At 40.9% G+C, this 14949-nt stretch overlaps 1 protein-coding gene across 6 annotated transcripts in view; it reads right to left on the bottom strand.

Moving 5' to 3' along the window:
* The window catches only part of hps5.L (Hermansky-Pudlak syndrome 5 L homeolog), a 35030-nt gene extending 20100 nt beyond the window's left edge, over window positions 1–14930 (bottom strand). Inside the window, exons 1-8 of one of the 6 annotated variants that reach the window (XM_018265895.2) lie at window positions 7800–8472; window positions 6287–6438; window positions 4172–4328; window positions 3982–4092; window positions 2397–2461; window positions 1525–1717; window positions 632–765; window positions 284–499 (exon numbers count right to left, since the gene is read on the bottom strand). In XM_018265895.2, the coding sequence (XP_018121384.1) occupies window positions 284–499; window positions 632–765; window positions 1525–1717; window positions 2397–2461; window positions 3982–4092; window positions 4172–4279 (827 nt within the window). In that variant the 5' untranslated portion in view covers window positions 4280–4328; window positions 6287–6438; window positions 7800–8472. Of the gene's footprint in view, window positions 1–283; window positions 500–631; window positions 766–1524; window positions 1718–2396; window positions 2462–3981; window positions 4093–4171; window positions 4329–6286; window positions 6439–7799; window positions 8473–14707 lie in introns of those variants that run through there. The other 5 variants (XM_041569208.1, XM_041569220.1, XM_018265889.2 and 2 more) reach the window with 5 other exon arrangements.
* Between the last annotated feature and the right edge of the window lie 19 nt (window positions 14931–14949).

Genomic DNA, 14949 nt, shown 5'->3' with positions numbered 1-14949 from the left:
CGCCAAGACAGCCAATGAGCCCCAGCTTTTATTTGCAGAGAAATGCTGGGACCTGTTGTTCCCCCAACAACTTAAAGGGCTATAATGCATAAGATAAACTGCACATTAACACCATGTTAAGTGTCACATGATGAGCCAAGAGTGATAAAAGCAGAATGTGATGGCTCATGTGACATGTAATGATATGGGTAGTACAATATGTCAGACATCACTTTTATCCTCATCATTACGGCTTACTGCAGATGTTAATAAGCCTCGGCAGGCTGGGTTTATAGTTTTTTACCGTAAACGAATAACGGGAAGAGGTGGAGAGGACAGGAGTTGCTTGAACTGATGAGTACTTTGCACCTCTCCTTCAAAGTTCACTTCCCACATCCGGGACCCAGGTCGAGCGCAGTAAATTAATGGCTGCTGGCCAACCAAGTTCCTTCCAGCGGGAAAAAAGCAGGCTCCATAATCACCATCCCTCTCCTTGTTGCCAATTTTCCAAAATTTTTCCCTAGGTAAAGAGAGGAAGTCAACTGTAACCTGCTCTTATAAATAAACTGAAGCCATGCAACTCATAATGTACCCTGCCAGCCACCCAAGCAGTCAGTATATGCAATTGCAAAGTATAAGCATAAAGCATTACCTCTCAGTATCACATAAATAGGAACGTGTTCGGGAGGATATGAGCAATTTGCCGTCCAGATAGTCCAGTTGTACCACGCGGGAGTCGACAGTGGTGATGATCTGAACAGGAAACATGACGAAAGCAGGGGCTGCCTGTCCAAAACAAAATCAGTGGCATAACAAGATGTTACTGAACCCCAAAACAAAAACTTTTAGAAGTATTATATACAGCTTACACTCAAATTACTTAATTTAAATGAAAACTGAACAAAAATGTCCTGCACTGGCTCCTTTACACCCCTCTGCCCCAAGCAGTTGCTCCTAACCCTATTGTTACACCCCTGAACAAAACAAACCTGAGAAGGGGCTAAATATGACTACAGGTTAGCAGGCAAGCAAGGTCCGAGGTGGACCAGAGGTGTTCCAACAAACACAGATGGAGATTATAGTTACATTATATATATATTACAGAATGGGCTCTGTGGAAACCTTGCCTGTGGCACAGGAATCTGATGGTGGCACTTTTTTGTTTTGATGCATTCATGGGGTTGCCCTGCCAAGTTTTTCTGGTTTCTTGCTCATGCTCAGGGCCCAAAAACTGCCCATCTAGCCCTAATTCAGCCACATCTCATCACAATCTGAGATCCAGGGGTGTAACTACAGAGGAAGCAGACCCTGCGGCTGCAGAGGGGACCAGGAGGTATAGGGGCCCCATGAGGCCCTAATTCATATTTAATTTCAATAAATATTATTAAAACAGGTCAACCTTTAGACATGCCTGAAAAATAATTTGCAGTAATATCTAGTTACGCCACAGCTGAGATCAGTTACTGACCTGATTAGAAGGGAGTAAAGGGAACTAGAAATGTGAGTTTCAGATATGTAGGGGACACAAAAACAAGTTTATTTTACCTTTCCTTGTTTAGATGAGTTTAGTTTGATCGCTGTCACTTTGCCTAGATGATCCCCTACAAAGACACGTAGCACAGCTGTGTCCCAGCAGAGGGCAGTCACCTTCCTTCCCCTGTGCTCTGATGATACATAGATCCTCTCTGGTTTCCCGCGACGCTCTTGATTCAGTTCCCAGACCACCACCATACCCTGGCTGCCAAAACACCAAAATAAATAAACATTTCCTTGTCAAAGAATACCTCTATATTATTCTTGATTAACATTACCAGAGGCTGTAGTGAAGGCTTGAACAAACAAAATAAAGGTCTAGGGGGAGGTTACGTAATAAAAGGTGCAAAAATTGCTAAGGTTCTAATTACCTATAGTAACCAATGAGCAGGCAATATTTTTGATCACCTGTTCAAAATCTAACAGCTTACTGGTTGCTGTGACCTTTAACAGGTCCTTGGCCATTTTCAGCACAAATATAAATTTTCTCTGTTACGAGGAGGAGGTAATATAGGAACGGCCATTTCTTTAGGAAACGGGTACGGGTGTCCTTATGCAATAATAAATGCCTGACAATTCCATTACAGGCGGCTCTCTGTTAAAAGGTCAGTACTGCACCCCTTTTGATTGTGCTTATGCTGTACATCAGGTGTTTTAAAATGTGTGGGTGCTGTATCCCTGAGCCCATGCTTCTATGATCAGAATGTCTGTAAATAAAGCAATGGCCAAAGCTTTAAAATATTGTAGGTCCTTCCCTTCAGATATTACTATACACATAAAGGTAAAAAGGTAATTTGCAGTTGGTCACACCCTCAGAACAGTATAAATCATGTCCCTGTTACATAGCCGAACCTCTGAGCAGTGTCGGAAATCAGATGATTTACCTGGTTGCCACAGCTACATAGTCTTCATCATGACTGCAGCAAGAAACACGAGAAATGGCACCTTCCTAAATTTCAAAGAAAGAAAAACATAAGCTCCAAAAATGACAAAATAAAAGAACTTAAAGCTACAGGTACATTTCAGAAGCACACGTTTCCTTTAACCAACCTTACAAGTCACATTGATCCCCTGATCATACTGATCTCACACTAGCCAGGACATAAACACCCAAGTCCATTCATATTGACAGCTGCCTGAAACATTAGAACTGGCATCTATTGGTCCACAAACACATGCATTTTGGAGTTAGGGTTTGGCCAAGATGCTAAATTAGAAGGTAATTATCCCCTATATTATAACCCTAACTTTAAAACACTTAAGTGTAATGCTAACCCTAAAATCCAAACACCCAGGGGGATATTTACTAAAATCCAAATTTATCTCATATTTTATTTAAAAAAAACCTTGACCCAACTCCCCATTCCAGATTTTAGCTTATTTATTAATAAAAAAAAAACTTGATTTTAGCGAAAACCCGATTGCTCAAATTTTTTAGGCTTTTTTCCCCAAATGAATCGGATTTTTCAAGATTTTGCTTGAAAAAAGTCAGATTTCCGGGCTAAACCCAGCGCAGGCCGCAAAAACTTGACGGATACAGGACCTCGACGGGTCTGAGATGGCAGATTTTACAATTCAGGCTTTTTGTAGCATTGAGGTACAATAAATCTCCAAAAATGTTAGTTTTTTTTTTCCTCTAAAAACTTGAGTTTTCTAGTGATACGGACTAGCCATACTGACAGCTGCCTGAAAGATTAGTGCTGGCAGCTCTTAATCCACAAACACAAATGCATTTTGGAGTGAGGGTTTTGCCAAGATGCTAAATTAGGAGATAAGTATCCCCTATATTATAACCCTAATTTAATAACACCTAAACCTAATGCTAAGCCTAAAATCAAAACAGCAAACACCCAGGGTGTTATTTACTAAAATCTGAATTTATCTCATATTTTATTAAAAAAACTAATTAAAAAAAAAACAAAACCTCAACCAAACTCCCTATGCCAGATTTTAGCTTATTTATTAATTAAAAAACAAACAAAGGCTTTCAGGCTTTTTTCCCGTTTTAATCAAATTTTTGCCTTATAAAAAAAAAAGTCAGATTTTCGGGTTAAAGCCAGCGCAGACCATGAAAACTTTATATTGATATAGGTGCTTCTCCCATTGACTTATACAGGACCTCGACAGGTCTGAGATGCCCTATTTCCCGATTCAGGCTTTTTGCAGCATTGAGGTATAATAAATCTCGAAAAATTAGTTTTTTTTCCTCTAAAAATGTTTTCAAGAGAGAAAAACTTGAATTTTCCCAAGAATTTAACATTTGGATTTTAATAAATAACCCAGTCTTACACAGTGTTTAAAGAAGCGTTACAGTGAAAATAAAATACCCCTTTACTGAGCAAGGTTTCTTTGTGTAATAAGTGGCACTGTGATGTTTGCTATGTGTTGGAATGTGGTACACAAGTCATCTGGCTGCTATACCAGTGCATCACCTTGTTGGAAAGGATGAGTTGCAGTTGACTATAATACCTTGTGAGTAAGAAAGAGACGTTGCTTCCACCCATCCCTTTGTATGAGGTTTAGGCCTCCACCAGAACTTCCTAGCGCCAGCCATTTTCGAGACACGGACAGGCAAGTACACTGAAAATAAAACACACAAAATAAATGAAGTGTATAAAAATTATGCTGCTATTTACAAATAAAAGAGAGAAAAACTTACCTTCAAACGATTAGAATCCAAACGAAGAGCCGAAAGCAAAGGATCAAGGGAGTCAAATTCAGCCAGCACGTGGCTGTGGGATTCTGGTACCAATGCGGCGGAGGCCATAGGGCTGCAGTTTGGACCGTTTAAAGGTAATTGTGCATTTTATGACCTGCTGAAGGAAGGAACAAACAGCCATTAACACATAGAGCCCATCATTTTGTATATATTTTGCTGTGGTTCCTATGAAAGAATTTGGAATTGTCAACACTCTAATGACTGACTACTGGAGCCACATGAAGGTTCTAATGACTGGATACTGGAGCCACGTGAAGCTTCTAATGACTGGCTGCTAGAGGCATGTAAAATTTGTAATGATTGGTTGCTCAGGGAACACAACGTTTTTAATGACTGGCTACTGGAGCCCCACAAAGATTCTAATGACCAGCTACTGCAGCCTACCAAAGACGCTAATGACTGGCTACTGGAGCCACATAAAGGTTCTAATGCTCTGACTGGTCACGGATTAGTTATCCCTGTGGAGATAAGACTTCTGAGATTGGCTTTGTGCTCTTCCAAGACATTCCCACAGAGAGGGAAAGGCATTACCAAAGGCACTTACAGCCCAGTAAAACATACCTAGAAAAAAAGATAGTCAGCTCAAAAGCACAGACAGAACCTCAGATGAAGATCCACAATAAGTTGGAAGAGTTGGGAGAGGAACAAGCAGGGTTTTAGTTGGAATGTATGCAGACCGAAAACCCACAGAAAAGATAATGTCTTGGACCACAATTTTGAACAACAAAAAAGGGAAGTTATATAGTAGTTTCCACCAATTGAATACATATAAAAATATGTTTCCAGATACAGAAGGCTTTCTGTGCGGAATTACCCAACAATTGAAATGAAGGACCCTTCAGCCCTTAAAACTTAAGACACATCAGCTCTGGGGTCAGACTCTCCTAAAGGCAGGAATGTTATAGCGAGAGCAAAACAAACACAGTAATTATGAGCCTTCCCTCTCTGACATGTGGGGCCATGAGAAAATGGAAAAAAAAATGAGGATATGATACTAGAGAGGCTGCACCCTTCTATTAATATGTTTGTACATGTTCTGCAAATGACTAGAAAGCCCTGGTATATTTTATGGTCAAATCCAAGAAGCAAATAGAGATATTGCCACAGTTCTGTGTGGGGAATGAGAAAGGAAGCTTGTTACTGATCCTCTGATACAGGGGGGAGGGACAGGCTACTATACAAATCCCATGAGCTCTTTAATGGGTTATTCCCATAGATCAGAGGCAACTTTAGATTGACGAAATGGAACCGGATACCGAAGGTGACCCCAGGCACTGAGATGATTTAGCATCTTAACAGCACCATTATCACTGAGGAGGTTCCTACTGAGGGAAATAATTTACCAAACCCTAAAGCCAGTGAGCATGGAGGACCCTGACAATGTCGGAAGGCTGAAACAAAACAACAAATCAGGGATGTATAGCCCATGGTTCTGTAGTGGATATTCTACTACAACTCCCAGCATTCCCTGCAGCTTTTTGTTATTTTTTTGTGCATCTTCCTACAGGAGACCTTCCGGATGCTAGAAGCTCCGAACAAGTCCTCTACTCCTACCTTACAACCAGCCCTGCCAGTAACTAGTAATGATTTGGACATATGGCACAACATTAATTTCTCCAGCAGCAAATTCAGGCATGTGTCTTCTTTCTGTCTCTTTTGGTGAAATTCACAATTGAAGAGAACTAGAGCCCTAGTATTACTGAAATAATAAAATAAAAAATTGATTGTTCGTATGAGTTCCCTCTCTAAATAAAAACCTGACCCTTCTTGCTGTATGTCTAAAGCTTGCTGTTAGCTTACAGATCCGCGCATTTGACTCCCTCACCGGGGGTTACAAAGTGGGTTCATAGGAGAACAAAATACTATATCATGGGAGACATGCCTTAATTCAGAGCTTTCTGGATAACAGATCCTATATCTGTACTACAATAAGACTACTGAGTAAAGAAAGCAGACCTACACCCCTCAGCTACAACTCCCAGCACTCCTCAACAGCTGATGGGGTACTCAGTGTAGTAAGGTAACTATGGCTGGAGGGCTGCAAGTCCCACCTACCTGGTTACGATGGTTTCACACCAATGCCAGGCAAGCAAATGGTTGGAAGTAATTAAGCTTCAATGACCAAAATCCTTTAATTCCCTCCTTGTCTATGAGTGTGGCTGGCAAGGAAGTCTTCAGACTGTTCGACAGTGATCAGGAGAGGCTTTCTGAATGGCAATGTGAAAGTCATAAGATTTCCTTCCGTTTGCCCACCCTCCCCTCTGTGTGTGCGAGAGCAGTGGGACAGAACCTGATTTCACTTCTCCCTGTGATTTCACATAGAAGTCACAGAGAGATTTAACTCTTGGAACCCTCAGTGCTTTTTGCATGATGTGCTCACACAAGCCATTATTTGCCACCTGCCTGGGGCCCACTGTCTTTTATTCTCTGCTCCCTGGCATGAACCAAGTTAGCTGGCAACAATAAAAGCACAGTTGCCAGGATAAAACTGCAGCCAGCTCTCGGAAGGAATGAGGAATTAGGTTTGCACAGGGGATTTCTTTGTAATAAAAACAAACATCAGGTTTTATGGGATACCTTCCAAAGGCAATTAATTGAAATCAAGTCTGGTCCGTGGTTAATACATGCAGGGTTCTGCAGCACATTAGCAGTTAATTTTGGGGAGTGGCTGAGGGAGACATTGCATAACACAGCGGCAGACAATCCTTTTAATGTCTCACATTAAGTAAAGTCTTGGGACTTGAGATCACACACAGCAGGGGCTGACTCTACCCTTTAATTGGGGATAAACAAATGTCACTGAGGCAGAGAGCAGATTAACGTCATCCTCCTCGTTGTACAACTGCCACAAGTACAGACTTTTCATACAATTTGCTTACTTTAGGGTGAGTGTGGCCCTTTAAAACACTCCATTAACAAATGAACCTCTGCAACTGCACCATAAATAATTAGCTAAAAAAGTTGATTTGGCAGAGTACCATGTTTGAGGTCATCAGCACAGGGCTCACCTCAGCTGCTGCAGAACTCGCTTTATTGCTGCCCATGTTAATTTGTTTTTGGCCCGGAGAGGATATTTTGAACATTGATGCAACTGTACGTTTGTTATAGAACTGCAAGCCTTGTGGTTGGAAACAGATGGGGCTTTTCTATGGCTGTATATGAATAATGTCACCTCCAAAACAAGCAATACATCAGCCTCAGCCATGCCGGTTCAACAACTAATGGCCACAGGTTACTGGGTCCCTGCACTACACCTTTATACGTTACTGGCTTTGTCGCTTTAGCATAACTTCCTATACTTATAAATGGCTTAAATTGTTTTTTTAATTGCAAGGTGTTTGCTTAGCAACATTGTTTTCAGATGAACAAAATCATGTTTAGGACAGCAGCAGCCGCACAAAGTGAAAGCAAAAGTATCTGTTAATGTCATTTGGTTTCATAGTGACAATTCCTCTGCATAAAGTATACATTCAGTTCCATTTCAGTTATGTTAGTGGCCACAGGATATACCAATAAACAGAATTGGCTCCACTGAGCTTGCAATCTAAAATAGTCTCCCAGTACTCACTTTGTGGCACCAGCAGGGTTCTGTCTCTTCTTCCCAGTACTAAGTCACCAATCCTCAGCTGTCTCCCCAGTATTGTATATGGAGCACCAACAGGACTCAGCACTTTTATTTCTTCTTTGCTCACGTTGTGATACCAACAGGAGCTGTCAATCGCTTTTCCCTAGTCCAGATAGTCACAGGACAGAAGCAGTAGATCCCAGCAGGCACTTCACCCTAGTACACACTATACAGACCTAGCAATAGATTCTCCTTTGTACTGTGTGACACACTCTCTTCTCTTCACTACTTGCTATACAATCCACTACTATCTACTCACCATTTATTTATCGTATATATCACTACCAACTAGGTACTATAGTTTCCCTCTGCTCGCTGTCTTAAACAAGACTCAGCAGTCTCTTCCTGGAACTGAGTTACTCACAGGCACTGCAGGGATTTAAAAGTCCAGCTAATTGGTGTGCAGGGCAGAGATAAGAGGAGCTGTCTGACTGGCTGTTAGTGTTAGAGGCAATGAAAGGGGACTTGAGATTGGCTGCTGGGCTGAGCATTGTGAAGTGTCGGTGCTTTTATGCAGTCACATGCTGCTGGTTAGGGGAATTCTTAAACCCAGAAGGGCAGGGAAAAAGTCCCAAAAAGCCACAGACACAAATAACCTCTAGTATCCATAACTGAAGGTATATTTTTATTTGTATAGCACACTTTGTATATGCCCTGCTGTATTTTTTTTTTTTTTTTACAATACATTAAACCCCCAAAAATATGTTTTACCTAATACATAATTCTAAGCAACTTTACAATATACATTTATTACAATTGTTCTATGGTTTTTAAATTATTTGTATATGTATTGCTTGAAAGCAGTGTTTTCCCTTTCTAGTCTCTGCCCTGGTGGCTCAGACTGTTGATACAATATAAGGGTTGAGACACACAGGCAGATTCGGGGAGATTTAGTCGCCTGGCGACTAATCGCCGCTTCTTCTGGGGGCAACAATCTCCCCGAACTGCCTTCGCGTGTCTTCCCGTCCGCTATAATGAAAAGTCGCCTGCGCTAAAGCACACACGGCGCTTCATTTTCCGAAGTTGCCTCACGAGGAAACTTCAGGCGACTTTGGAAAATGAAGAGGCACGTGTGCTTTATCGCAGGCGACTTTTCAGTATTGCGGACGGGAAGACACATGAAGGCAGACACACAGATTGTCGCCCAGAAGAGGCGATTAGTCGCCAGGCGACTAAATCTCCCTGAATCTGCCCGTGTGTCTCAACCCTAAGGGCTCTTACTGACGAGCGTTTTTACCTGCGCTCCCCTGCGTTACGTTTTTCTGCGTTCAGCCGTAGGGGAGTGCAGGAATAGACGCATTACATTTTTTCCAATGGGGCTGACGCAACATGCTGCATTTTTCCTGCGTTTGTCGCCTACACGCGCCTGTGTGAGTACAGCCCCATTGGAAAAAATTTAATGCGTCTATTCCTGCGCTCCCCTGCGGCTGAACGCAGAAAAAACGGAACGCAGCTACAACCGCTCGTCAGTAAGAGCATCTGTTCGTTGATGTTACCATTTACCGTTACCATTTGTTAGGATCCCATCGTTGGGCCCTGGGGCCCAAGATCGGATCAGCCCGATATTGCCCACCTCAAGGTGGGCGTATCGGGGAGAGATCCGCTCGTTTGGCGACATCGCTAAACGAGCGGATCTCTCCGTGTATGGCCACCTTTAGAATATGAAAGATCGCACTTTATGCTTCAATATTAGAAAAACAGTCACACATAGAAAATAGGAAAAGGTCTTTATTTCTGGTGAACTATCTGAATCTAACTAACTGAAAAAAAGTGTTGGAAGTTGAACAACCCCTTTGAATACACCAATCTTGCCCAGTTTTATATATAGAATCATGCACAGGGCAAATATTTCCACTATGCGAATCATTCAAAGTTTCAGATATAGAATTCATATAGAATTCATGGTGTTTATTACATGAAGCATAATGCTCTAGTCAGGTCTACAGAGAATGCTGAACTGGTTGATTATCGCATTTAATATAACACAGAAAATATTGTTATATTTGATATTGAAAAGAATTGAAAATTGGGCAGCTTTGTCCACCTCATTATTTCAGTGGCTGCTAGAATATTTTTTTAGTTCTAGGACCCCTTGGAGGCTCATCGTTTGGTTAATTAATAACAATTTCACAGATGCAGGAAAACATTTGTGTATCTTGTCTTTCAGCCACAGTTCCATGAATATATAGGATACCAAAAAATTGTTAACCCCATATCCCGCTTTTGCCACTGCTTCCCCCACCCACAGACAGCTAGCATCATAGGGGCAAATTTACTAACCTCCGAAAATTCGCCAGCGACGGCTTTGCTCACATCGCAACACATCACAACACTTCGCCAGGACAATGCTAATTCACTAAAATCTGAAGTTGCGTCCAGGGCGCTGAACGCTGGCGAAGTTGTGCTATCGTTACCAGTGGTGGAACTACCGGGGGAGCAGGGGGTGCGAGCGGAGGGGGGCGGGGCCCGGCTGCGCATCACGCACCAGGGCCCGCCCCCTCTAGGAACGCTACTGATCGTTACTGCGCCAAGCGAAGTTGCGCTAGCGTTGGCTAAATTGCAAACGGTGGGAAACTGAAGTTCAATGGACGTATATGTTGCAGCAAATACATTACACTACACAAGCCCAGGGAACCTTAATAAAAGAAAAAAATAAAATAGAGTAGTTATATTGCCCTACACATGAGCCCAGTGTATAGTTTATGTGCCATATGTTAGGAAATGTAGGGGTGAAGCGGCTTACCCCAAAAAAAAATTTACACTCTTTTGCAGCCTATGACCCTGAAAAAAAGGAAAAGACGTCAACATTTTTTGGGACTTAGAAAATTTTTCAAATTTTTTTTGAGGAACTCCTATCTACTCTATTGCACTTCACCTGGTCTGAGGTGGCAAAGTCAAGTCTGGCGCAAGAGGTAACGTTCAGTAAAATCCGCATCTTAGTGAATTTGCAAAGTTACGTCCATTCGCCTGGCATTCGAAAGTGAAGTAGCGCTAGACTCTATCTCCTTCACTAGCGAAGAAACGCCAGTGCCCGTTTGTAAATCGCCAGCGTTAGTCACTTCGCCCTTTAGTAAATTTATAGTAGGAACCAGTACTGTCTTCTAAGATCACTCTACAAAAGAAGTACAGAGCACTGAATAGTTAATGGCCTATTCTTGGTTTTCCCACATTCGTTTTCTGTTTGGTAATACTGTGAGTGTATTTGTGAACTCCCAGAATTCAACAGCAATTGAAATTGTGCCTCAGAAGCAGTTTTAACTGATAAAAGGAAAGCAGATCTATGTAACAAGGTCACCTCTGAGGATCAAAAATTGTATATGGTCATGGAACTCCTTGCTGACGTATAATATCCTGATATTTTACAATAGGGGAATACGCTTTCAGAGCACAAATTTTGCCTGACGAAGGGGTCTGTGTGCTCCGAACGCTTCCAATTTTTTACTTATGTCAATAAAAGGTATCACCAAACTTTACATTTTTTTCAATGGCTAACACGGTAAAATACGCTGCATATTATTCACTATATAATATGTGAATGTTTCATGGCTGTGCAAATAAAACGAATTTTCCTGATAGTAAAACAGCAAGCTGACAAAGCTCCTTACATGATAGATATCGATGCTTCTGCATCAGTAAAAAGAGACCCCGTAGTCATAAGGTCAGAAAACCCAATTTTACACTTGATACAGTTCAGAGCAGCGTGAGTGTATAAATATATTTCTCTCTGGCATATTTGGTGTAACCCAAGGAGCCAGTGCAGACAGTAGATTTCCTTTTAATATAAAATATAGTGCAAGTGTCCCTTACATACTTTTATGCCATTGATCTATTGCATTTAAGGCTGTATTTATGTCTTCCATCCACCCCCTCCCCAGTTGGTACACAAGCACAATTTCCCTTCCCTCCACCACCAAATGAAAGGAATACTGTCATGGGAAAAATGTTTAATTTTCAAAATGCATCAGTTAATAATTGTAACGGTTGGCACCCAGAATCTAGAACCAATGCCAAGCACCCTGAGAAAGCACGGCGAGCGTCCCCGCCGCCCCCCACTAGACCACCAGGTAAGATCGCTACAATAGCGCTGCTCGAGCAGAATTCTGCTCTGAAATCCATTTATCAAAAAAGCAAACTGTTTTTTTTATATTTAATTTTAAAATCTGACATGGGGCTAGACATATTGTCTGTTTCCTAGCTGCCCCTAGTCACGTGACTTGTGCTCTGATAAACTTCAGTCACTCTATACTGCAAATTGGAGTGATATAACCCCCCCTTTCCCCCAACAGCCTAACAACAGAACAATGGGAAGGTAACCAGATAACAGCTCCCTAACACAAGATAAAAGCTCCCTGGTAGATCTAAGAACAGCACTCAATATTAAAATCCAGGTCCCACTGCGACACATTCAGTTACATTGAGTAGGAGAAACAACAGCCTGCCAGAAAGCAGTGCCATCCTGAAGTGCTGGCTCTCTGAAAGCACATGAATAGACAAAATGACCCGAGATGGCGCCTACACACCAATATGACAACTAAAAAAAGAATACACTTGCTGGTTGAGGAATTACATCTTATATTGTAGAGTGAATTATTTGAAGTATAAAAAGTGTAATTTAGAAATAAAAACGACATCATAAAAATTATCTGTCTCTCCTAAGAGACCGCTCAGCCTCCCCTCCTATAGCAGCTCCAGCTCCTCTTCAGGGGTGCTCTGTCCGCAGCGTCCCCACCGCTTAACTCAAACTGTGCCAAAGGAATGGACGGCACTCCACTTGAAGAGGAAAAAAGTCTTTATTGCAAGCTAAAACAGGGATCAAAGGCCCAAAAAAATTATGACAGAATCTTTTTAAGCTGTGTGTAAAGGCTGGCAGAGGGTTTGCTTTTAATATAAGCACCCAAAAACCAACCTAAGCACCGGCCCACAGGTTCCTATATAAAAATATAGCCCTGCCCTAATTCCTTGGTTTGCTGGAAAGTCTGTGTGGGAAATAGAACTTTACACTGTGGGCTAAAAATGTAGAAATCGAAAGGTTGTATTTGTCACTTCTCACACAGCAACAGTTCAGTCAATGAGCCTTTAGGTCTCTTATTTGTGCCATTTCCTCACCCACTTCTGTATCATCCTGCAAAGGTTCAATATAGTGTCTCCTTTTCCACAGGGGATCCACGTTAAATGTAGGAATCCGTTTTGGAACCCCAAAAGTGGTTTATAGTCAGGTATGTGCCTTGTTTTAAACGGGTTGTTCACCTATAAGTTAACTTTTAGTATGACGTAGGAAGTGATATTCTAAGATAATTTGCAATTGGTTTTCATTTTTTATTATTTGTGGTTTTTGAGTATTTTGGCTTTTTATTCAGGAGTTTACAGTTTGCAATATTCGGCAATCTGGTTGCTAGGGTACAAATTACCCTAGCAACCATGCATTGATTTGAATAAGAGACTTGAATATTAATAGGAAAGGGCCTGAATAGAAAGGCGAGTAATAAAAAACAGCAATAACAATACATTTATAGCCTTACAGAGCATTTGTTTTTAGATGGGGTCAGTGACCCCCTTCTGAAAGCTGGAAAGAGTCAGAAGAAAAAGGCAAATAATTAAAAAACTATAAAAAAAAAAAATAATGAAGACAAATAGAAAAGCTGCTTAGAATTGGCCATTCTATAACATACTAAAAGTTAACTTAAAGGTGAACCACCCCTTTAATGACTATATTCTTTTGTAGGAAGATATTTCACGTAGGAATGCACCAAATCCACTATTTAGGATTTAGCCAAACCCCTGAATCTTTGTGGAAGATTCGGCCGAATACCAAACTGAATTTGAACCCTAATTTGCATATGCAAATTGGCGAGGGGGAAACATTTTTACTTCCTTGTTTTGTGATGAAAAGTCGCATGATTTTAAGGATTCAGATCAGCCAGTCACAAGGATTCGGCCGAATCCTCCTGAAAAGGACCGATTCCTGGCCAAATACCGAACCGAATCCTGGATTTGGTGCATCCCTATTTTCACATATGGGGACTTACTCTACATTAGCGCTGGGACCAAGATTTGGGTCCAATCCCCTAGATTCAAAATTCCTTTTGCCACAGACACATTACATTATATATATATATATATATATATATATATATATATATATATGAAATTTGATAACGCTGAATACATGAATTTTTTAATGTTTTTGTACAAAGATTAAAAATAATACTTTCTAATTTAATCAAGAAACAATTAATCACTTAAATGAAGTCATCTAGGAGATTCTTTTTCGCCAAATTTTCATTTTCATTTAAATTAATCTCACGCACAAACTTTTAAATGAGGTCATGTAAACTTCATATAGTCTATATATAGTCATATAGTGCGCAGCCATTAAAGGGGTTGGTTTACCTTTAAGGTAACTTTTATTGTGATATAGAATGGTTAATTCATTATTTATTTTTTATAGTTTTAGTTATTTGCCTTTTTTTTCTGACTCTTTACAGCTTTCAAATGGGGGTCACTGACCCCTTCTAAAAAACAATTGCTCTGAAAGGCCACACATGCATTGTTATTGTTACTTTTTATTGCTGATCCTTCTATTCAGGCCTCTCCTATTCATATTCCAGTCTCTTATTCAAATCAAAGCATGGTTGCTAGGGTAATTTGGACCCTAGTTACCAGATTGCTTAAGATGCAAATTGAAGAGCTGCTGAATAAAAAGCTAAATAACTCAAAAACATTCAGTAATAAAAAATGAAAAGAAAGTGCAAATTGTCTCAGAATATCACTCTCTACATCATACTAAAGTTAACCTAAAGCTACACGACCCCTCTAAGAACTGCTCATACAAGTCAGTCATCACTATGTACCTGTTATCCTGACATTATTTTGCCTTCCCTCACTCCAGAACTACATTTCCCAGCATGCTCCTTGAGCTATAGTCGAGCGGCCGGCAGCCCTACCAACAACAATATTTCTGTCCGTTTTTGGCTATAACAGGGGCTCGCGGTACACTAGCTGCGTTATTGTTATAAGAATAATTATATATTATAATTTTAAGCTCCCACTCCAGGCTCCAGCGTCTCACACAAGTTGTACGGCAAGCGTCACA

The sequence above is a fragment of the Xenopus laevis genome, chromosome 1L (assembly GCF_017654675.1).
Source record: "Xenopus laevis strain J_2021 chromosome 1L, Xenopus_laevis_v10.1, whole genome shotgun sequence".
In the NCBI taxonomy this organism is placed as follows: domain Eukaryota; kingdom Metazoa; phylum Chordata; class Amphibia; order Anura; family Pipidae; genus Xenopus; species Xenopus laevis.
Note: the sequence above shows the minus strand (reverse complement) of the source record. Positions and strands in the feature narration are given on the sequence as shown.